The 23368-nt window shown below is 39.1% G+C and overlaps 3 protein-coding genes and 1 long non-coding RNA gene across 19 annotated transcripts; 2 read left to right on the top strand and 2 right to left on the bottom strand.

Annotated features, from left to right (window-relative positions):
* The first annotated feature begins 247 nt into the window (after positions 1-247).
* Positions 248-8653, top strand: LOC103994089 (RNA-binding protein 1). 7 transcript variants are annotated; one of them, XM_065177128.1, is made up of 7 exons: positions 250-478; positions 2354-2475; positions 2553-2757; positions 2833-2894; positions 2987-3068; positions 5479-5525; positions 8270-8653. In XM_065177128.1, exons 1-6 carry the CDS (start codon positions 373-375, stop codon positions 5508-5510), a joined length of 609 nt encoding a protein of 202 aa, XP_065033200.1. In that variant the 5' UTR covers positions 250-372; the 3' UTR covers positions 5511-5525; positions 8270-8653. The 7 variants fall into 7 exon arrangements, with proteins under 7 accessions (XP_009412656.2, XP_065033200.1, XP_065033188.1 ...); XM_065177116.1 differs by having other exon boundaries at positions 8164-8653; XM_009414406.3 differs by lacking the exon at positions 8270-8653 and adding an exon at positions 7605-7992.
* Positions 8654-9359: 706 nt separating this feature from the next.
* Positions 9360-16442, bottom strand: LOC103994124 (pentatricopeptide repeat-containing protein At5g08510). Of its 7 annotated transcripts, none has more exons than XM_065176907.1 (5): positions 15461-16442; positions 13524-14678; positions 12962-13279; positions 12839-12864; positions 9360-10430 (listed from the first exon to the last, which is right to left on the bottom strand). In XM_065176907.1, exons 1-2 carry the CDS (start codon positions 16385-16387, stop codon positions 14082-14084), a joined length of 1524 nt encoding a protein of 507 aa, XP_065032979.1. In that variant the 5' UTR covers positions 16388-16442; the 3' UTR covers positions 9360-10430; positions 12839-12864; positions 12962-13279; positions 13524-14081. The 7 variants fall into 7 exon arrangements, with proteins under 7 accessions (XP_065032979.1, XP_009412709.2, XP_065032924.1 ...); XM_009414434.3 differs by having other exon boundaries at positions 9360-9765; XM_065176852.1 differs by having other exon boundaries at positions 9360-9765; positions 10235-13279.
* A 915-nt stretch (positions 16443-17357) lies between these two features.
* On the top strand, positions 17358-22829 carry LOC135663392 (oligopeptide transporter 7-like). The gene is made up of 7 exons (XM_065176827.1): positions 17358-17589; positions 17667-18169; positions 18255-18352; positions 19752-20321; positions 20549-20804; positions 20890-21072; positions 22055-22829. The coding sequence occupies exons 1-7, from the start codon at positions 17550-17552 to the stop codon at positions 22667-22669; spliced, it is 2265 nt and encodes a 754-aa protein (XP_065032899.1). The 5' UTR covers positions 17358-17549; the 3' UTR covers positions 22670-22829.
* Positions 18164-23199, bottom strand: LOC135664261 (uncharacterized). 4 transcript variants are annotated; one of them, XR_010508747.1, is made up of 6 exons: positions 22872-23199; positions 20606-22680; positions 19875-20334; positions 19703-19755; positions 19030-19143; positions 18164-18343 (listed from the first exon to the last, which is right to left on the bottom strand). It is a non-coding gene; the product is annotated as an uncharacterized LOC135664261 (long non-coding RNA). The 4 variants fall into 4 exon arrangements; XR_010508764.1 differs by having other exon boundaries at positions 19875-20394; positions 21994-22680; XR_010508795.1 differs by having other exon boundaries at positions 21994-22680.
* Between the last annotated feature and the right edge of the window lie 169 nt (positions 23200-23368).

Raw genomic sequence — 23368 nt, 5'->3', positions numbered from 1 at the left:
AGCTCCTGTTAAAGGCGGGCAGCCGCTTATCAGGTCGGGGTGAAAGATGGTGGGCTCAAGTGTAGGGTTTGGGATCGACCAGGTGATAAGCACTCCCCGTCGGCTCTGGCAGGCATCCTCTTGAAGGATGGGGGTGCGAGACCTCGCGGTGGGCAAGGGTTCGCCATCTTAAAAGCTATGCGGTCCGCACCACGCAATATTGTATGCGGTCAAACCCTACTCCTATATAAGTGGGCCTCACAGTAAATAACGAGAATCCGTGGTGTTCTTGGAGCGCACGCCTCCGTCGTCTCAGTCCGAGCTACCGCCTTTCTGCCTCCCTTGGGCGAACCCTAGGCTTGTCGCCTCCTCTCATCCGCCGCCTCCGCGACGATGGCAGACGCATACTGGAGGTACGGCGACGCGCGCCAGCAGGCGGTCGCAGCGGCCATGGCTCCCCCAGCCGCCACCCTTAAGCGGCCGCGTCTGGACTACCACGGTGAGTCTCTTCTCCTGGCGCTCCTCTTTTCTTTTCTTTTCTTTCGATTTGTCTTCTTTTGATGTTTTACCTATGCTACGTATGCGATCGGTTAGGGTTCCGTTTGCTTGCCCTCATTAGGACTCGTCTGTTGGTAATTTAGGCACATCGAAGTAGATCAACCCTGCTGTGCTGTGTTAGGGTCATCCTCGGCGATGATTCGTGAGGTCGCCGTGGTCATTGAAACTAGGGATTTCTTGATTTGTAGAAATGTGTTGTTGTGAGCAGATGCCATATTTAGTTACTATCTTGCGTTGTTTCTTATGGCTCAGGGAGCATTTTGGAAAATTAACAAGTTAGCACGTACACCTGTACCGAAGTAATTTTGTGGTTAGGGTTTGGTACGAGGTTGAATTGCTTCCTGTAGGTCGGCATAAGGAGACGAATGCAATTTTTCACTGCACAATTTTCCCGTTGTAGTCGAACGCAAATTGCTTGATTTCCTACTTGCTTAGGTTCTTTCTGGTATTGGTTATTCAAATTTCCGACTACCGAGATGACAAACTAAATCTAATCACTTTGCGCTGAAACAAAATTTTCCAGAAAAGGGAATCCAGCAAATTCATTACTGGGCTGTCCAATGGTTTTATTTTTTATTGTGCAGGATCTTCTTTGATTTTTTGGTATATACCATAGAGATTTCTGTCTACAGATCTGTTTTCTAAGTAAAGTTGTTTGGAATTATGCACATTAAGCACTGATGTTAATTTCATGACGCCAAAAAAATAAATAAATAAAATGTCACTTTTTTCCCAGAGAAGAAACACTATGTATTACAAAAATGAGTTCATATAGTCCCCAAAAGATCAGATTTAATCAGCAGACTAAGTAATCACTGATGGCTAAGACTCTCACCAACAGGCATCAAGCTTGTTGGTTTTGGCAAGCTAGCCAATTTGCAGTTCTGTTACCTTTCCTATAAACATCTTTATAGACAATGCTACAAAATTTTGAAGCAAACAGACAAATTTTGGTTACATTTAGAATAGACCATGGACGGGTATATTTTTCTGTTCAAAATGTCCACCAAAATTTAGAATCTGATTCCACCATAATAAGTTGAATTCCTTCCTGTAGAGCATGCTTAAGTCCATAGTATACAACGGCAGCCTCACAGTAAAGAGTGCCCCCATTCAACGAAGTACCTACATCCAGAAACTATGCAGTTATCTTCATCATTGTTAATTGTGAATCCTAGACCTCCATCCTAGTGGTGATCTCAAGAACCATAACAGTTAAAGCTTAAACCAGCCATGGTTTTTCCCAACTAACAGAGAGTTGGCTTAGCTCATGGGTGCCTTCAGAGTTGGGGTATATGGAGCTTCATTCGAGTATAAGTAAAAGCTTTATGCACAATAGTATTAGGAGTATGGTTAGCTCCATTGAAGATTCTATTTGTTCTATCTTTCCAAATTAGCCAAAGGCATGTAAGAATAATAGCTTTAACTATAGAAGCAGAAGCATAAGGGCTTCTAAATGGGTCACCCATCTAGGCCCCCTTTTTATCAGAAATTGGCAGTTCAAGCTTAACCCCTAGATTGTGCTCAACAGACCCCCAAATTCTGGCAGCTAAAAGGCAATGAAAAAACACAGTGTCACTTAAGCATGGTTCTTTTGCTCCACCAGATGAACTTTTAACATGTAGGCATCATTTTTGTTCTTTACAAATTTGCAATCATAATGAACAAGAATGAATATCATGTAATCTTACCTAACGTAAAGAGTTGTACTTGACATTTGTTCTACTAGTGCAATTTGCACCTTGAGTGTTATAGAGCTATTACTATTATAATTGATATTTAATGTTCTTATGGACTGATTTTATTTGACTTAAAGATGTACCTAGTGGTTCGGACATGCTTGGTTATTACGTGCTTGAGGATGAAAGAACTGTGAATCATGCAATCAGAGATACTGAATCACTTGGGGCTTCATATGATCGCTACTTACGCGATGGGGTAATTTTAATGGATGTGATATTTTTTTATTCATGTGTTACCATTTTATTGGAGGCTAACTTGAAATTTTCCTCCAGATTTCTTCTTATCCTGCAGGACAGCCTGTTAGGCCTGTGGGTGGAGGAATTAGTAGTCAACCTGTTGATGACCAACGAATGATGACCATTGGGGCCTTGGATGGTCAGGGTGGCAGAAGGCCTGAACCTCCCCTTCCTCCAGATGCCTCAAATACACTATTTGTGGAAGGCCTCCCTGCTGACTGTACACGCCGGGAAGTCTCTCGTATCCTTTTGGCTAATTCTGTCTTGTATGCTATCATGTTTCAGGTTTGTGCTACTCCTTCACTTCCCTTTGCAGACATTTTCCGTCCTTTTGTAGGGTTTGAAGAGGTGAGACTTGTGAACAAGGAATCCAGACAGGTATGTCTCTAACTTCTCATTGGGGAGTTGAGTCTTTGTTATTCACATCAAGCATGAGAAGCCTCAATTCTTTTTGTTCAATGTTATTGCAGCCCAGAGGCGATCCAATTATCTTGTGCTTTGTTGATTTCACTACTGCAGCACAAGCTGCAATTGCACTGGAAGCTCTGCAAGGTGACAAATACATGCTTAATACTTTGATAACTTGCTTGGTTCGATTACAACCATGCTTGATTTCTTGTCTTTCTTACTCTTCCCAGTTTATTATATTATATTACTGCTATGGTCTTCTGCAGTGTTGCATGAGGTACTGTTTTTCAGTACACTGTTGCTTCAAGGTCCCCCTTTCCTGTTTGGTTGGTCAATTCTGTCTAGTATTTCATTGACCTGTCTACTTTATGGTTTAAGTATTTTCTAGATTGCACAAGGAGGAGAAAATGTTCTCATATCTATTGATCTTTTGGTGTTTCAGTTGCAGTAAGTGCAACACAATGGCCTTAAATATGTAGGATTGGCACAAAACATCCTGACTGCTTGTGGTGCCCGAAGCTAACTGTTCTTTTATTTATCAACTTATCTGTGAAGAACTTTTGATCTGATGTGACTGTAAAGAAGATGACAATTTTACCTGTGTGTGCAGTTAGTAACTTGACATGACTGTTATATATGCTAGATTGCCGACTCATTTCCCTCTATCATACAAAGATCAGGGAATGTGGTCAATGGAATTGAATAACAGCTGTCATTCCTTTTCTGGAGTAGATTAAAGCTATTATCTTCTTTTCTGACCATAAATTATATATATTTCACAATTGTGAGTGTCCAGATCATTATAGTGATCATTATTTTGAATTGTTAGTTATACCTTGCAATTGCAAGCAAACACCTTTGTTGATGCTGGGTGATTAATGCAATTTTTGGTGTAGGCTCGATGACCACTAGAAATTCTTTCATTTAGATGGGTTGATTTTATTACACTTGTTTCTACTCATCGTCTCTCAGGTTTGCCTTTTTATTTTTCTTGGGACAGAGAGGAGCCTTCATTGCATGATAGAATTAAACTTCTCATTACTTTGTTTTCTGACATGTTTGATTTTCTAATAACCAAAGCTAAAGGTTCAGTCAGTGAGGGTTGACATCATGGTAAGGTTGCTCCTCTATCATTTAGGTGACAATGTTGGCTGCCTTGTTCAACCATCCTTTTCTACTAGTTAATAAAAGTGCTTAATGCACTGTCATGTCGAGCTTGTTAGAGTATGCTTTAAGTTAAAAGGTTGCTCCTCTGTCATTTAGGTGACAATGTGGCTGCCTTGTGCAATGGACCATCCTTTTCTACTAGCTTGTAACATGCATCGTCAGGTTCAGTATGTCAGAGTATGTTTTAAGCTAATACATTGGAGTTGAAACTGTGAAACTGTCATTAATTGGTTGTTCATTTTGAACTGAGGCTGACAGCACTTGCCTCTCATATCTTTCAACAAACAGAAGGAAATATGATAGTTTCAGATTTTGGGTAAAACTGGAAGAGGCTTTCAAAAGTAGTTTGTAAGATATTGTCCAACTGATTGTTAGTGAAGAAACAGCCTTGAGGGTCGGCAGATGTTGAAGAACTTACGATGCATTAGTGCCTATGTTTTGTCTTCATTGGTTATGCACCTGCAATCACATTCTTTCTAGTGTTACCCTGTAATTTTCCATTCTACGGCAATCCGTTTATCTTCCGTTAACGTATAGCCCCGTCCACAGCGTAAAGTAGTCACGGCTCGATTTTGCAGGTTATAGATTTGACGAAAATGATCGAAAATCAGCCAACTTGAGGCTGCAGTTCGCTCGCTTTCCTGGTCCGAGGTCATTTGGTGGGCCTCGTGGTAGGCAACATTGATAATGGGATTTCCTTTTCCAGGTGACATGCGAAATCTAAGTTTTACTATATCCGCAAGATGTGCTCAAGAAAAGCGTTGTTTTGTTGCGATCTAAACCTGAACTCAATTATTATTTTCCGGTCGTTTTCTTGTAGGTTCTGTCAATACAGGAGGCTTCTGTGACGAGATGCTTAGATAATCCATCTTCAGTGTCCAGTTCGTTAAAATAATTATTATAATAGTCGTAACTGGCATAGTTATAAAGCCGTGTTCCAATTTCACTGCCCGCCTAAGCTTGCTTGTTTGTGTTAAAAGGTGATTACAGGCCATGGACTAAATTACGATTACTTTTAGGGTACTTCGAACGCCAACCTTCTGCTTGATACTTGATATTGGCGACTTGACGGGTTATTATATGGTCATGTAAACTTTTTCATCTGATATATGATTGGAGTTCATCTTCAATTTTATCATCTAATCAGTGACATACGCATATGTTGGGAAATATTGTTCCGGATGTGTGCCACAGTGGTAACTTCATTTCTGATTCCGTTTAGATTTTCGTGGTAGCATCTGGACGGATCACTAAATTTACAGTTTTTTCATGAATTATGCATGTATATACATCTGTGTGGGTTTGTGTGAATCTTTCAAGAGTAATAATTCTTTTGAATTATGGATATTAGTGTTTTATGGTGATATGAAATGCATGGTCTTCTCAGGTACCCAATGCGGTTTGAGACTTGATGTGTAAACCCTGGAACCGGATGTAAGATCCTTGCTTTTGTTCTCCCTTGTTGAGGATTCAGTGCTTAATTCCAGTGTTTGCACAAACCATATTTAGTTACCTTCTATCTCATATCCCAAAGAGGACATATTCCATAAACTGATTCCTTTTGATAGGCGAAGTATCAACATAAACCCTATCAATAATTAGCTAGGATCAATACAAACCATAATTTGTAAGATTGATCAGATTGGATCAATGAGATTAAACTTAAATGAAAAAATAATTTAAAATTGAAGTATAAAAATATAGAATTGGCACGATATCATGAAAAATAATATTACATTTAATGATGAAAAATTCTTATACATCTAATGCACAACCTTTTAAGAATATATGAAATTAAAATGTACTTAAAAGTAAAAGAGAATCATTAGAAAATAGTTATTATATATTTATTATAAAATCACTAAGAAAGAAAATGTTTATCCACAGCAATGAATTTCCATGCAGGTGAAGTATCAGATACTGCAAAGGGACAAGAACAAAATTAACTGTACAGAAATGACACATCTTTTTTTTTTTTAAGAGGTCCAAAGTGCTAGATAATATAAAGTTATCTAGATAATATAAAGTTAAACAAAGAAAACTTTCTTCGAAGAAGAAGTTCATGAAATTATAAGTGAAACTCGTGAAATTTCCCTTCTTTGTTATGACATAACACTTTTCATAAGATGCTATTGGGTTGCTTTTTTGTACTGATTCCTCTCCCAGTGCACTTTCTCTTTTATCTGCAATGGATCATGAATATTGTAGTGTAACAAATAGTTTACCGAGTTGAAGCAACATCTGTTTGTCTCACTATGATAGTAGTATGGTTCTGTTTTGCCTTTCTTCCACTTTGATTTCTTTTCTTTCCACCCGTATCTTCTTTTGATGTATGGCGCCTAGAGTTGGCCAAAATTAGTTAGTGTTGGTTGAGTTTTGATTGATTTTAGTTGATTATGGCTTGATGAGGTCCATCATCTGGACATCACTAATTTGGTCTCAGTGGCTTGTGAGATATTGTCCACTTTGGGTCAGCCTTAATAGGGTTTTGTCATTGGATGTGGATCTCAAGAAGGTGTCTCAAGAGGAGGAGATTAGTGGATACATTTTCTTTTTTGAGGTCTTGGTTCTCCAATTCTAACCAAAAGTGAGACCAAATGTCATCTCAATGGAGCTCCCATTTGGGGAGCCAAATGCATCTCGAACTTGCATGAACCACCATCTGATGAGGTCCATTACCAAGTCAGGCCTAGTGGTGCATGAGGTGTTAAATGCTTTGTGGAAGGCACCTTGAGGGAAAGAGTCGTCTTGGTTCGTTGAGGCTTTTGATTTTCCAACATTCTGATCAATGTGGGAGTAATCTTAACCAATTTGCAGTTAGATCAAGAAATTGCCAATATCAATCATTGGGGTTAGAAATGGGTGCCTGACATGAGGTTATGAATTGAGCTAGCAGGGAACCTTGAATAGAACCTAATCATTGAGGTTAGAAGTGTTGGAACACACGTTGGTGGTGCATGTGATTGCTTTATATGGTTTTATAAGGATACAGGTTTGGGTCCTTTTATGTCAGTTATTCCTGTGACATGGTCCATCTTCTTGTCCATAAAATGCTTTCGTTGAGCTGCTATATTTTCTCATGCTTTTGCCTTAAATCACTCACGAGACAAACTTATTTTCCTAAATACAGTTGTATGATCTAGACAATTTCTTGTCTCATCAACCTCGTATGTTGTGGTTAAATGGTGCACAACGATAACTTACCCACAAGGTAGTTTGGTTAGAGAGCAGAACCCAACTTACACTGTCGGAGATGGACAAACATAAAACATCTGTTTCTGCTGGCACTTAGTCTTGCAAGATAGGTTGATCACAGGTAGCTATCAAGTTGGCCAGGAAATGAGTCTCTTGTTAAGCTAACCATGGAATAGTTTGTTTTTCCTGCATTGCCTAAACTGTTTTGTCGCTTGAATATGTGCACTTAGACTGCTGTTCCAAGTTCCAGCACATGTCTATAAATGTAATCAGGGGTGTGCCGAAAGAGGAGTTATATAGAAGTTGGTGATTTCACAGAATACCAGTGGTTACATCGACAAGTACAGCCTGCGAATGAAACATGAGGAGGCATTTGATATGTAGTTCACTCGATGAAGCTTTGTTATTTACCAAATTAGCTAAATAACTACCAAATCGAGGATGTGATCCTATGAATCTTTTCAGAACGCTAGTGATGCTTCCTTTTGAGAAGCCTAGTGATTGTAGATGTGGAATTAGTTTTGGTGATCTTTGCGATGTATTTAGAACTGTTGTCTAATGTTGTGAGCAAACAGTTGTCTAATGTTTGCTGTATAACTAGATGGCACGGACAGTGATAAACGTGGTGCATCCAGCGATTGTTGCTTTTGTTTGTTTGAAAGAATGACTTCTCATCTAGATGGAATGTATTTGCTTGTGTTTTTAATGGCATTGGTATGTTGTTTCTGAAGCTATCTATCCTTGTCGTAACAATTTTCATCAGCTTTTATTATCCTGTTAATGTTGATCACTTTTAAGATGTGTCGTCTGTTGTTCTTTTCTTTTTCCGTTGAGGCAAGTTGAACTGCAGGATCAACTTCTACAAATTGTGTTTCAGGATTGACTCTTTTGTGCCTTGGCAACAGATAGATATCCTTCGATGGCTGCAAGTTTATATGCGGTGTTGTTTGTTGTTCTCTAATGTTTATTCCTGTTTACGCTAGAATTTTGCAGTTAGGCTATGTCCCCACAAATCGTAGTATGCGACCGGGCAAGTAATTGGTTGATGTTTGCCAAGGCCTTGCACTAGTCTAGTTTCTTGCCATTGCTCGGTTTTTCGCAGCAGGAGCCACGATCCTACATTTGAGCTGTGAGTATGATTCCACTTCTTGATAGTACATTTTAATGGGGGATATTTTAATTTATACATGTGGTTAACCTTCAATGATTAGAACACTATGGCTATCTTGTTTTTTGCAACTAGTTTGGAATGTGAATGATGTGAGCTTCGATAAAAATAAAACAATAGATGTATATAAATGTGTACATGTATATCTTCTTTTCTCTCTTCATATATTATTCATCGTCAAGAAATTAGGGTTTCTCAAGGATGACCAAATCAAGAACCTATGGCTGTGGTTGTATCTAATTGTACAAATAACGAGCAATTTTTTTTTTACTAGATTCATTCTGGACTCCCAGAAGATGTGGAAAAAGAAGTCGTTGATTCTCATGTTATGATAAATTTTTTTTTATAGGCCTCGAATATAAGAAAAATAATAATAAAGTAGAAACATAATAATCATATCAGGCCTCAAATATATGAAAAAATAATAATAAAGAAGAAAATATAATCATATCAAGGCTAATTAGTTAATCTATAATAATAATAAAGAAGAAAATATATGTTCTTCATGTCTTTCTTTCAGGAGAATGATTGATTTTTTTTTTTCAGTCTGGAAAAGAGATTTAGAAACACTCCAAATATTCTCATGTATCGACTTATAAAATTTACAACAAGGAACTTTAAATTAATAAAATTTTATCTAAATAAATTACAACTAAATCATCGAGCACCAGTTGTTTCCACCGTCGAGTTCATATAATTGAAATATAAATAACATTTTTGCTAAATAAAAAGGAAGCTGAAAATTTCTTTTGATAGAGAAATGGAAAAAAAAGGAAACAAAGATAATAAATAACAAACACTAGATTTTAGCTTGAAAAAGAATTCAAAAAAAGGGTGTCCTGATCGCAACTCATCCTAACATGTCCTGGTTGTTGAAGTAAGCGTAGTTAATCTTTGGAACTTAATGAAGTTTCAATATTCTGGTAACACAATAATTTTGATTTATGTTCTATTACATACCAAGGGCAAAATAAATATTCGTATAAAGGATCACCTCGGGACCATCCATCCATAATCCACATATGTCAGTCGGTCCAAAACAACCATGTCGAATGATTCCCCTCACTGCTTCTTTGGTCATCCGGAGCCTCTCTTTTGCCGTCTTTTGTGCCAAGGTACTTTGGAAGCATGCCGCCGCAAAACTTATCGACATCCACAAATGAAAGCGAGGTCGATTAACCCCAGAAGTCCGCATCGCATTAGATCGAGCATGGAAGGACTCCGATTTCATGATTCACCATCATTCTTGTGACTGGTACCAACTTGTGGAAGCTAGAGGCGATCTGCACTGAGACTGCAACAATTCTTTGACTGCAAGAGAGAAACTTCCATTTTAGATGGTAAAATCCAAAGTAAAAGAATTATTAACAGACTAGTAACCATGACGAGCAAAGGTTATATTATCGGAGAAGTCGTGTCTGATAGATGATGTGCAAATGCTCGTGTACTTCTCTAAAGAGGAGTCTCCGATTGCTTAAAACTCATGGCACTTATGGGTAAGACCATCTAAAAAGTGGATTCTATCGTCATCAGCTAAAATATCCCTAATTTCAGTAACAACAGTTCAACAAATTTAGAAACATAAAAAAACAAAATACATTTTTTCCCCTAAAACAACAACACACCTTCATACTATCGAAGTTAATTGCAATACTATCGAATAAAACTCCACACTGAAAAATGACTGCTCATAATGGAACTTAAGAAAAGGTGCTCATAAAATTGGCAAAATAAGGTAATTAGTTTGAATAAATATTGAAGACAAAGGATAATTTACAACCTTCATGTATTGGAGAGAGAAGCAAAGCACTGACTGCTTAAGAGCATGAGGGCATGACTTCTCTTAACAAGGATTTGATGGGAATCCTGTGCCAGATTTTGGAAATCTTTGAAAGTTTGGTCATGGCTTTAAAAACCCATGCAACACATGATCATGGCTTCCACATCTAGCGTGTATCTTTATCTAGATATACCATCTAAAATAGTGAAGTTCCAATAAATTGATAACCCTTTGCAAGTACATTCATGATAATTGACACGTGAGGTAAAAAAATCATACAGGTAAAAAAACTTCACACTATTTTAGCCAATTACGATATCTAAAATGAAAATTACAAAGAAAGTAAATACATCAAAAGCCTGTTTTCCTATATTGCTTGAGCACTTCCAATTCTCGAGTAAACAAGTGGCCGATGAGCAAATTTATATTGTTTTTAACACAAATACAGAAATTCTATTTGTCATTTTCATTTGTCAGAGCCTTCAACATTATCTTGGAAACAAACTTGTAAAACAATAATTTATAGAGCAAGGTCACCATATAGAAATTAGGTAATTTACGCTCCTGTTTCGACATTTACTGCCACATTAACTTCCTTGCTTTCACCATTACAACTATCCAAAAAAAATCAAAATTAAATAAACCATGAACCAAGATGATGTTCTAAGTTCTAACGATGTTCCAGAATTACCTTAATGAAGGTAATGTTTTGGACTAATGACATTATCAATCCCCTTTTTATATATCAATAGTCAATTTAGAGCCTGTATCAAATTTTTGTTCAATCTTATCTTTGACTTTTATATTTGGTCCCTCCATCTTTATGATTATTTGGCCACTTTCTCCTTCAGAAATGTTACATGCAGACACAAGTGTACACTTGAATTTCTTGATATTCTTGGTGCTATCATGGCAATCCACATGGGATATAGTAGCCCACCAAGTTTCATTTTAATATTTTGATGTGCCATGTGATGTCAAGTGGTCAACATGTATAACACATAAGCACCACGATGATGCCACATCATCATCAACCCGACATGAAATCCAAGTTCAGATTTTGTATGCATGAGCAGGATCAGTTTTGTTTTATTGGGGGCTGCAAATTAACATGGCAGAAGTAGCCAGATTAATAACTTTTATTTTAACAATTTCCTAGTCATCAGTGATAAATTGTATCTTGATCGCATGTACGCAGAACTAACAATAGAGGGACCTACAATGTTAAAAAAACATTAATTGTACACGAATAATATTAATCAAAATATTAATTGGACCAATGGCACCATTACTCACTATTATTCCTATTCTTTTTAATCAAATAAACTCTAGGGAAAATGTTAATGTTGATGAACATGGCAATTACAAGACCATATCACAATTTAAACATTGATGAGTACTATTTCTGTAAAAGTTCTTACACAAATGACCATGACATACTTGAATTAATTGTGGAGAAGCTATCTAGAAGATTATTTTGGACTTTTGATTACTCTAGGATGTACATGCGAGCTTGGGGGCTCAGAGAGAGCAGAATAATGGTTAATAGATGCGCATAGACAAATATTATATCAGGCAGAATCATCAACCGTAGATTGGGAAGAGTTCAAGGAGCCATCATGTAGAAGATTTTTGATTTGATGTCTACTGAGGAAATATGAAGTCAAGATAAAGCTAAAAGCAAATGAAGTCAAGAGACCAGAAAGAATTGAAAACAAGTGCAAATGTTTCTATGTAAATGTCAGGGCTGTAATTGTAGAAGAGGACATCACGAAAAGCAACACAACAAGGGTTTCAGTATCTAAAAGTATTGAACTACAAATTGGAGACGAGCACATTAGATAAATTGACCCGAACCAAAACTTACTACAGATGAGTCACAAGGTAAAATGGTGCAACAAAATCAAGAAGTGCTCTCCCAAGAGCCTGTGAGGCATGATTGGCATGAAGCCAAATCCTATATGTGATTCCTACAAACTTGGGTTAGTTCAAGTATTTTTCTCCTCTCTCTTTCTTTGTTGTGATCATCTATCTACCCTCTCATCTTTGTATGTTGGTTTTCAAAACAGTATTCAAAGCTACCACCATAATCCAAAATCATTTTCTAACCACTTATAAGTCTCTAAAACAAAATATCAAACAATTAAAAAAACTCACAACCATGAATTTCAGCATCCATAGAGTTTTTCTAATGCTGATTGAAGCCGACTGATATCTCAAATTTTCGACAAAGCCTCTTGACAGTTCTTATCCTACATCATATTAAACATAGTATTTTATATGCCTATACAACGATAGTTTGTTATTGGTTGGCATAAAGGTATAGATAAAGATGAGGTTTGCATAGCTCATACGAGGACCTGAAACTATTTCTCTAAGACTTTTGTCAGTGGTGATATGTATCATTTTCTTTAGCCTTTTGTAATATGCAAGTAGCATTTTAGTGCATATTCAATTCAAGCAAAATATCATCCAACATCCTATTAGTTATAAAATGTGGAAAAGATGCATCTCTAATTATCATGCAGCTGGAGTTGGATAATGCAAAAAACAAGTAAAATAACCACAAGATTCAGAATTAATTCTGGATATCATGGCATATACCTTCCCTGTCATGTTGTCACTATTGCCTGCAAATGTAAGGAGTCAGTTCCTCTCCTCATTTTAGTTTAATTCTTATATGTTGTTGCTATCATATTTCCTCAAGAAGGAGCTGTTACTTCATACCTTTCCCCTTAACCTCTCCTCTGCTAATGTGATAGCAAAGTTATGACAGCAATGGCAGTTGATGAATGTGACTGTGATGGTGACAAGGAGGTCATAACAATAACAGCAGATGGTGAACACTATAGTAGTGATGTCTTCTCTGTTTCAGTGCTATCGTTGGATCTTTTATGCCTAACCTTCTTCCACGGCTCTCTTCTGTTCCTCCCCCTTGGATGATTGGTTTCTCTGGTAGCAGTTGGCTTCCTGCTCTTGTTAAATATGTTGAAGTTGGCCAGTCTAATTAGCTTTGGTCGAACTCACTGACTTTTTCATCTATATCTGGCAATAAGATGAAGAAATTGACCAAGAACAACTTGGTGTTACGTAATACTGATAGAAATATGGCGATTTGAATTGGATAATACAGTGAAGTACTTTCTTCTCATAAAGGACACACCACCCCATAAATACTTGTCTGATAATTGTGATTCTTTTGAAAGTTTAAAATTTTAAAGCATGTAGTACAATCATTATTGCAATAAAAAATGTTTAAATGACATGAAAAAGTAATCATTCAACTTACCTTAATAGAGAGTCTCGTGTACTATTCATGACAACTTTTTCCTGATTTCAACCTCTATACTACTCCATTAGTAGAATAATTTTTCTTTTCTTGGATAAATGCTAATATCATATAGCTACACGTCAAAAGGTTTCCATCCCCTCTTTGATTAAGACTGGTACCAAATCAATTTCTTGAGCAAACATGAGTTTATATCCAACTGGATGATCCTGTCATGCCTTCTATAAAAAGTTGATAACTCGAGATCCCGCAGAGTTGTCAAAAGTTTCAACCGTTGATCTGAGATTCAGAACACCGTTGTTGCTTTTTATATTCAGGAGGTTCAATAAAATGATTGAAAATGCTTATCAATAGTTGCTTTGCAGTCATTTGGGGTGCTTCTATTATTTTCTTCAACCCATTAAGTCAAACACTAAACAACAAGACCTCCATGACCATAGCCTTCTATTCAGCTTCTTGTGCTCTAAAATTTGATAATGGAACACATTTACGGTTTTGGAGGATTCTGTTCATTTATGTCCTTGAATGGAACACAACCTTATGAATATCCAAATCCCCTTAGCATTCGATCTGGAGATTCAGATTAGGTTTGTAACTAAGGAGTCTCATTCTCATTGTAATCTCATCCAGAAGGGCATATATCTCTTCAAATTGTGAATGCGATTTATCCTCCACGAGGAACTTATGCATATAGCCATCTAACTCAATTATGCTATATCCAGCTGACTTTCTGTGTAGTTTTCCTTTCATCATTTTCCAAATTTTAGCAACAGAATTCCATCTCCCTGATGAAGCATATATATTGGAAAGAATCACAAGGTTTCCTGGGTTCCATGGCTCAAGTTTAAATAGGAACTCGGCAGCAACTTCTGCCAATTGGACGTCACCATGAAAACTGCAAGCACCAAGCAGAGCACCCCATATCACTGAATCTGGCTCCATTGGCATACTTGTTATCAGACTGTAGGCTTCTTTTGTTAGTCCAGCACGCCCTAATAGATCAACCATGCAACCATAATGTTCCAGTTTAGGGGTGATGAAAAAGTCCTTTTCCATGGAATTGAAGATATACTGCCCCTCATCCACCAGTCCTCCATGAGTGCAAGCCAAGAGAACACCTACAAGTGTAATATCATTGGGCAAGATTCCTTTTTCCTAACATCAATGATAAACATGTTAATGATCATTGAACAGAGGTCCAAATAAAACCGCAATAACACCTGCAACAAGTACACTAAGTATACAACAAAGTATTCATCCAAGAACTTTCTTTCATGAATTTTAGAAAAGCAAGAAAAGAAGGTTATTTTATTGCTCTAACATATAATGGCTACGTTTGACAAGTTACTAATAAAACTCTTTCCAATAACGTGAGATTCTTGCCATCTTAATATCATTAGCATTTATGACACTTGAGATTTAATCCCAAATATTACCCTATATATATATATATATATATATACACACACACACATACGTACATATATATACATACATATATACATACATATATATACATATATATGTATATATATACATATATACATACATATATATATTGCAAAGGGCAAGTGGTGAAGAAAGGAAAGCAATATATTGTCAAAGTCTTACTAGCTAACCTAAACAACACATTAAAAAAAAAAAGGAAAGCAATATAAATTGGCTGCATGTCCTTGTGAAACAAGTCATTGAATGCACATATTATAACAAATGGAAGGCAAGTTAAATGATATTTGATTCTTCATTAAAGACTAGTAATCACTTGTAACATATCTCTATCCGTTACGCATCTAAAGACAAAGAAATCTAATTAACAACAAAGGAAAGAATACAACCAATTCAAATGTCACTGAACCACACAATCTTACTTTCTTCTGCTTTAAGTTGAAAAAGACATGGAGTATCTTTTAGAATAAGGCAATGTAGAAGTGGCATACCCTCATTTCATGGAAAAGCTCAAGGCCTTGACACCACATCCCATGCACTGCCAATGCCACTATCATCGAATTCCAAGAGCACAAATTTCTTCTAACACCCATTTCATCGAATACCTTCCTTGCACGATGAATGTTCCCGCACTTTCCATACATCTCCAGTAAAGCATTGCACACGAACACATTCCCTATCAATCCCTTCTCACGTGCATAGTTCTCTATTTTCTCTCCCAGCCCTATCGCCCCAAGGTGGGCGCATGCCGGCAGCACGCTCGCGAGCGTGACCTCGTTAGGCTTCACCTCGGCTTCCTCCCACATCCTCGAGAACGCACGGACGGCCTCCTCATAGCGCCCATTCTGGGCATACCCGGAGACCATGGTCGTCCAAGAGATTACGTTTCTAAAGGGCATCATCTCGAACAACTCCCTGGCCTGGTCCAGCTCGCCCCACCTGGTGTACCCGCCGATCAAGGAGTTCCACATTGCGACGTCCCGGAAGGGCAACTCATCGAACAGGCGGCGGGCGGAGTCGAGGAGGCCGGACTTGGCATAGAAGTCGAGGAGGGAGGTGGCGACGAAGGCGTCGAAAGGGAGACCGGAGAGGAGAAATCGGGCGTGGAGGGCGCGGCCGTGGGCGGGGCGAGCGAAGGCGGTGCAGGCGGAGAAGAGGAAGACGAAGGAGTGGGGGTTGGGGGGCCGACGCATGCGGGCGAAGAGGGCAGCGCAGGGCTCAAACGCGCTCCCGGCGCCGCGGGCGTAGGCCTGGAAGAGCTTGTTGTAGAGGAAGGTGGGCGGGGGGTGGGGATGGGAGAGGAGGAGGGCGTGGGCGTAGGGGAGGTTGGGAACTTGGAGCAGCTTCAGGACGAGGGCTTGGATGTCGTCGAGGCCATTGCGGAGGGTGAAAGCATGGATCTGTTTGATCTGGTTCATCCCACGCCGGGCTCCCCCGAGATGGCCTCTTGCTCGCTTGCTCTCGGGAAGCGTTGGCTACTGATGCAGTGGTTGGAGGATTAACTACGTTATTACCTTTTATATTGGATCATATTAGCATCGTGATTTTTATATTTAAATTTTTATAGGTTAAAAAATAAAATAAACTAAATAATTTTATTTATTCTAACACCGTCTATATAATATGTGACATTATATATTAGATCGATCCAAAAATATTAAGTAAAAAAATAATTTTAATATTCATTTTGTTTCCGACGACTTTTATCAGCAAGAAAATAATTTCAATATCATACGTACAAAAAATGAAAGAAATATTAAAATTATTTTTTTACATATCACTTTCATATCGATCCCGTAATATCATGTATTATGTTTTTCGTCAATACAACTAATGATGTTAAGACAAATAAAATTATTTATTTTATTTTTAGAACTATAAAGATCTCAATATAAATTGTTTTGAAGTATAAGCATCGGATTCAAATACATGTAAAATTCTAACTCACAATAAATCATTAATATAAAAATATTAATAAATAATATATTTATAATTATTTGGAAGAGCGATATACTAATCAAATCTTTATAACTAAATAATTCAACTGAAAGAAATCTTTCTTTTCGATTAGAATTACTTTCGTATAATTAGAAATTCGAGGCAAGAATTTTCACAAGAAGGAACTAAATTCAATAAAATTATATGCATTGACTTCTATCGAAGGACAAGCAAAGGTGGACCCAACTGCACGTTGGTGAACATGTGGAACACATGCATTCCAGATTGCATGCTACCAGCAACGTTGCTATCTATATCATATATTTTCATGATCAATCATTCATCAACTGAGTAGGTAAATTGTGAAAGCATGATTGGAATTATTAAGGCATGCATTCATTAAGTGTATCGAGCAAAAGGTAAATAGAGTAGAATAGGACGGTAGATGCGCCTGCAGTGTGCTGGTTGGTCAAACCCTCTTCCTTCCTGCACACCCTGCAGAACTCATCCGAGACGAAAAAGTAGATCTAGCAGAAATGGGAAGATGCTGATTCCTCTTCCTTCAAGCATATAACTTCCATTTGTTCTTCTCCAGATAGAATCTACAAAGGAGGAGGAGGAAGAAGAACGCAGCTGACCGAAATGGACAGCACTCGAGAAGAAGAGATCTCAGTTTCACTACGTAAGCTTATCGTTTCCCCCTACACCTCTCGTGCCTTCTCTCGTCGAATCCCCTCCTCATTCTACCTCATGATGCAGTCACCCACGAGCTCTCCACCTCTGCGTCATCGGCGAAATCTCCACCGTGGCAAGAGGAGGGAGAGGAGGAGGAGGAGAACTCGCCGATCGAGCAGGTGGCGCTGACTGTGCCTGTGGAAGATGACCCCACGACGCCGGTGCTGACGTTCCGGATGTGGGTCCTGGGAACGGCGTCCTGCGTGCTGCTCTCCTTCCTGAACCAGTTCTTCTGGTACCGGAAGGAGCCGCTGTCCATCACCTCCATCTCGGCGCAGATCGCGGTGGTGCCGCTGGGCCACCTCATGGCCTCCACCATCACCGACCGCGTCTTCTTCAAAGGAAGCCGGTGGGAGTTCACGCTCAACCCGGGGCCCTTCAACATGAAGGAGCACGTCCTCATCACCATCTTCGCCAACTCCGGCGCCGGCAGCGTCTACGCCATCCACGTCGTCACCGCCGTCAAGATATTCTACCAGAAGCACATCACCTTCTTCGTCTCTTTCCTCGTCGTCATCACCACGCAGGCATATATTCTCTTTGCTCCATTGCTCGGGTAGCAGTACTACTGCATGATTCGTTTTGGCTGAGACGTCGCCTCACATGGATCAGGTGTTGGGCTTCGGATGGGCGGGGATATTCCGGCGGTATCTGGTGGAGCCGGCGGCCATGTGGTGGCCCTATAACTTGGTGCAGGTCTCCTTGTTCAGGTAAAGATGACATCAATCACGTCAACTTAACAACCAAATTATTATTTTTATCTAAATATTAATAAATATATTTTATTGTTTTTTTGCTTTGCAAGCTATTTATTATTATTGTCAAACATTGGTCGCCATTGATGAGAGGTCCAACTCTTAATATATGTCTAATATCTGAAAGCAAGTCACACATTCAGCATGTTGTGTTGCGTGAGATCTGTTAACAGGGATAGTTTTATGCAGGAGTACAAGTTAGCATGACCATTATTGATATTGATAGGGATGCACAGATATTGATTCTTGCTTGCAAACCTCATCAATCGTGGGGACATCTGCTATACATTTAAAGTTGAATATTAGCCTCATCTAATAATAATAAGTGGAAAAAATTGTGTTTACACAGATTCTTTTCAAGCTCTCTCTGTTGTCAATCATAAGAAAAGGACACTCCATGAAATCATCCACCTGATGTCAACTGTTGTGTTTTTGATTCACATCTGAAGCTTAATTGTTGGGCTTGATGATAATAATCATTCACATGGCATACAAACTGATCTTACCATGGTATGCTTGTTTACTAAACGGAATCAACTTCGATATGAGTGTAGCAGTAATATAATTGTTAGTGCACCTGAACTGTAAGATCAAAGTGGGAGTATATGACGGCTCAGATCTGAAAAAATTACCTGTGAGTAGATCTGGAAAGAAAGGAAATGGTGGTGTCGGCAGCAGAAAGATCAAACCATAACTCTGGGCAACGGCAATTAAGTAGCAGTACACCCCGTGCTTCCTTAAAGAATCTGAGAAATCACACGAGGGAAACAGAGAACCATGTGATTAAGTGAATATTGACTGGCATCCTTGTTTTTTTTCTTCTTCTCTCTCTCTCTCTCTCTCTCTCTCTCTCTCTCTTGAAAAAGTCAACAACTATGACATGATATTGCTGATGACTGGTTATCAAAATCTTGTTTAATCAAGGCAAAAAGTAGAAGCAATAGCAAATGATTCAGAGATCAATTAGGAATAAAATCTAAGAGTATGAAAAAAATATTTGCCAATTTCTTTATGATAATCCATGACTTAGTCATCTATGATGAAAAATAAAAGCGGAAAATATTTCCCATTAAATAATAAGTTTTTGGATTGTAGAAATGAAAAGAGTTCTTTACTAGTGTTTGGGGTGTAGGAAAAAAAGATGAATTTCGCTTTCATTTTCTGAAGAACACTGAATGAAAATAAAAAAGTTTTCCAGAAGTAGTAGAATTTGTTTTCATTTTGTGAATCTTTTACGAAACATTGTAGAAAGAAATAGGTTTGCTCATGCAACTACTGGGCAGGAGTTTGAGAATTGAGACTTACTGACAAGGTTGCAAGCTACTTCAACTGCTTTCCTTCTATCTGCATGCAGGGCCCTGCACGAAAAAGAAGAAAGGGTCAAAGGTGGCATGACTCGGAACCAGTTCTTCATGGTGGCATTTGTTTGCAGCTTTGCCTACTATGTTTTCCCAGGCTACCTTGTCTCCATGCTCACCTCCCTCTCTTGGGTCTGTTGGATCTTCCCCCAGTCCATCCTTGCCCAGCAGCTGGGTTCTGGTCTCTATGGCCTTGGCATCGGTGCCATTGGCTTGGACTGGTCCACCATCTCCTCATACATAGGTAGCCCCCTTGCCAGCCCTTGGTTTGCCACTGCCAATGTTGCAGCTGGTTTTGTGCTCATCATGTATGTCATCACACCAATTTCATATTGGCTCAACCTCTACAAGGCAAAGACCTTCCCTATCTTCTCGGATGGACTTTTCACATCAACTGGGCAGGGTTACAACATCTCCAGCATCATCGACTCCAACTTCCACCTTGACATTATGGCCTATGAAAAGAATGGTCCACTCTACTTGAGCACATTCTTTGCAGTGACTTATGGTATCGGCTTTGCATCTCTCACAGCTACCATTTCTCATGTTCTTCTCTTTCACGGAAGGTACGAGTCCTCTCTGTGGCACCACCAAAATTGCCCACAAGCCAGTAAGCAGAACTTTTCTAATATCAATTTTCTGCAAATGAAATATTTAAAGCCAAATGTTGTGACCAAACCTAACAAGAATGATAGAATATGAAGATGTATAGAAAACAAAGGAATAGTTTATGACTTATGAGAAAGTGCGGACATTGTACAAACATATAATCTACTTTGCTCCATGCACACAGTGAAATATGGCAAATGAGCAAGTCAGCATTCAAAGAGAAGAAGATGGATATCCATACCAAACTCATGAGCAGATATGACCAGGTGCCCCAGTGGTGGTTTATCGCTGTCCTTATTGCCAACATTGCTCTTACCATCTTTGCATGCGAGTACTACATCGATCAGCTCCAGCTTCCATGGTGGGGTGTATTATTAGCCTGCTTCATCGCCATTTTCTTCACACTCCCCATTGGGATCATCACAGCCACCACAAACCAGGTATTTGCTTGCTGATTTCCTTTATTATGTCCCAAATTCTGGGTTAACTAGCCTGACTGATAATTTCCTGTGTTTGATGAACTAGACACCAGGCTTAAACATTATTACAGAGTATATTATGGGGTACTTGTACCCTGGGCGCCCAGTCGCAAACATGTGCTTTAAAGTATATGGGTACATCAGTATGACACAGGCATTGACATTCTTGCAAGACTTCAAATTGGGGCACTATATGAAGATACCACCCAGAACCATGTTCATGGCTCAGGTTTGTCTATGCTTTAGTCTTTGGTTTAACCGTTCCTTCTTAGACATCAGTTACATAAGCATCTTGGGCCTTGTTTGCTTGAATAAAATACTAAGAAGATGATCTAGGGATAAAACCTTGTGTTCCTAGTCTTGATGTATCTTCCAGGGTTTAACTCTTAATTGCATACCAATCTCAGGTGACCATAAACCTTATTGTTCTAGAGTAAGAATAGCATCAAGATGTTTCCTCATATAGTTAGTTGACAACAAAGGCGTAACAAAAACCAATTAGCAGAAATTTAAAAAGCAGCTAACTTAACAAATTTCTACATTAAAAAAACTACCTCGAGGAAAGATTTTGTGTGTGTGTGTGTGTGTGTAGAGGAAAACCTTTAACTCTTGGACTTGTCAAAGGACAAGCTTTTCCCTTGAAACACAAGTTTGTCCAAGTGCAAACTCTTAACATTCCAGTACTGGCTGCATATATACTCTATTCATCTCATTAAAGCTGATTAAAATTGTATCTTCTTCTTAGCCAACTAAAATATGGTACTCAATGCATAATCACAGTTTCTGCACATGAAAATAGCCTCATAGATATTACATAACAGGAAATAAGCTTGCCACTCCTACTACAATCCTACACCAATTGAAGATCACAGGAAATGAGCTTCTAATAAAGCAGATACAACATATGACCGATACAGTAAGAACATGAAGAAAATGAGCAACATTTACATTGCAAATTAGGAACAGAAAAAGAAAAAGAAAAAGACACCAGCCATGCAGCTTAATTTAATAACTCTACCTATATTTGTTCATTTGAAAGCCTCAATATTTGTGAAAGCAAAGTTAGATCCTCTCTAAGACAACATAAAACTATGTGGCACAGTAAATTATGTCAGCTAGGAAATCTGAAACATCTTTGAGTGAGGCATACCTGTAGAAACCAACTTTTGTTTGGTTGCCACAGACTACTGAGTGTTGGAAAATCAATATAGGTTGTAGGCACTGTAATTGCTGCAATGGTTTATTTGGGTACTGCATGGTGGCTTATGGAGACAATTCCTGACATCTGCAACAAAGAGCTCCTGCCTTCAGACAGTCCATGGACCTGCCCCGGTGACCATGTCTTCTACGATGCCTCTGTCATTTGGGGTCTTATTGGTCCACGCCGGATATTTGGAGACCTCGGCACCTACTCCAACGTCAACTGGTTCTTCCTGGCTGGTGCACTGGCACCTGTGCTCGTCTGGTTTGGACACAAGGCCTTTCCAAACCAGGAATGGATCCGTCTCATAAACATGCCAGTATTGATTGGTGCCACTGGATCCATGCCTCCGGCAACGGCTGTGAATTATATTACATGGATCATTGTCGGCTTCTTGTCAGGCTACGTGGTCTACAGGTACAGGCGAGATTGGTGGCAGCGGCACAATTATGTGCTCTCAGGTGCTCTGGACGCTGGGCTGGCATTCATGGGAGTGTTGCTGTACCTGTGCTTGGGGCTGGAGAACGTCAATCTCAGTTGGCCGGGAAATGACTTGGATGGGTGTCCTCTGGCTTCCTGCCCGACAGCCAAGGGTGTTGTTATTGAAGGTTGCCCAGTCTTTTGATGTTTGTTTAGCTGCAAAACCTTGTGTTGTAGTAAAGTATGCATTCAAGCAACAGTGGAGATAGAAAAGCATTTAATCAAATATGTAAATTGCATACAAATTAGTGAACATGATTTCTCCCTCAACTTATGTGAATCTATGAAATGGCTGCTGTTATTCAGATTTGAAGTGTGTTTAAGCAACAAAAATACTTCCAACTTACCCCAGATCTGAAGCCAATACAGTTCTTTTCCCCAAACTAACAAAATGTTAGGAGGAGATGGGCAGAATACCGGTTGGCAGAACAGAAGGTGATGCTGTTTGACGAGAATCGCACTTCAACTCCGCGTGCACCCACCGGTATGGGCTGCGGGCAGTGTGACATGCGACGTGCTGACGGAGGAGTGCCTCACAGCAGCGAAGCTCTAGCATGGGACGACCATCCCAGCTCGGCATTCCATCAAACATGTGGAGGGCATGGTCGAACCGGCGGAATATTTCTCGTTTGGGTGCATACGTCTGGTTCAAAGAAGGCCCACCTGGACATCAGATTGCGTGCAAGGCTACTTTGATCATACTAATTTATTGTTTTCGGGGGTGGTTGGGGGGGGGCGCTTCACACGTGGCATTACGAGATTTGCTTGAAAAGAGAGTTATTTGTTGTCCACGTGAAATGCGTGCGTTAAATCGAGTCTATCGTAAAGTCGACGTTGTCTGTCT

Source organism: Musa acuminata, chromosome BXJ1-1 (genome assembly GCF_036884655.1).
Source record: "Musa acuminata AAA Group cultivar baxijiao chromosome BXJ1-1, Cavendish_Baxijiao_AAA, whole genome shotgun sequence".
Lineage (NCBI taxonomy): Eukaryota > Viridiplantae > Streptophyta > Magnoliopsida > Zingiberales > Musaceae > Musa > Musa acuminata.
The sequence above is the reverse complement of the archived record's forward strand: the minus strand, read 5'-3'. Positions and strand labels throughout refer to the sequence as shown.

What these genes read in the sequence shown, in the direction of transcription:
- LOC103994089 (XM_009414381.3), top strand. Translation starts at nt 373, where the DNA reads ATGGCAGACGCATACTGGAGGTACGGCGACGCGCGCCAGCAGGCGGTC. An exon ending in ATCGCTACTTACGCGATGGG is followed by an intron (nt 2,476 to 2,552) that starts GTAATTTTAATG and finishes ATTTTCCTCCAG; the next exon opens with ATTTCTTCTTATCCTGCAGG. An exon ending in TGAACAAGGAATCCAGACAG is followed by an intron (nt 2,895 to 2,986) that starts GTATGTCTCTAA and finishes ATGTTATTGCAG; the next exon opens with CCCAGAGGCGATCCAATTAT.
- LOC135663392 (XM_065176827.1), top strand. Translation starts at nt 17,550, where the DNA reads ATGGACAGCACTCGAGAAGAAGAGATCTCAGTTTCACTAC. An exon ending in AGAGATCTCAGTTTCACTAC is followed by an intron (nt 17,590 to 17,666) that starts GTAAGCTTATCG and finishes CTCATGATGCAG; the next exon opens with TCACCCACGAGCTCTCCACC. An exon ending in GAACCATGTTCATGGCTCAG is followed by an intron (nt 21,073 to 22,054) that starts GTTTGTCTATGC and finishes AAATCAATATAG; the next exon opens with GTTGTAGGCACTGTAATTGC.
- LOC103994124 (XM_065176844.1), bottom strand. Translation starts at nt 16,387, where the DNA reads ATGAACCAGATCAAACAGATCCATGCTTTCACCCTCCGCAATGGCCTC. An exon ending in AGCTTTTCCATGAAATGAGG is followed by an intron (nt 14,679 to 15,460) that starts GTATGCCACTTC and finishes CATTGATGTTAG; the next exon opens with GAAAAAGGAATCTTGCCCAA.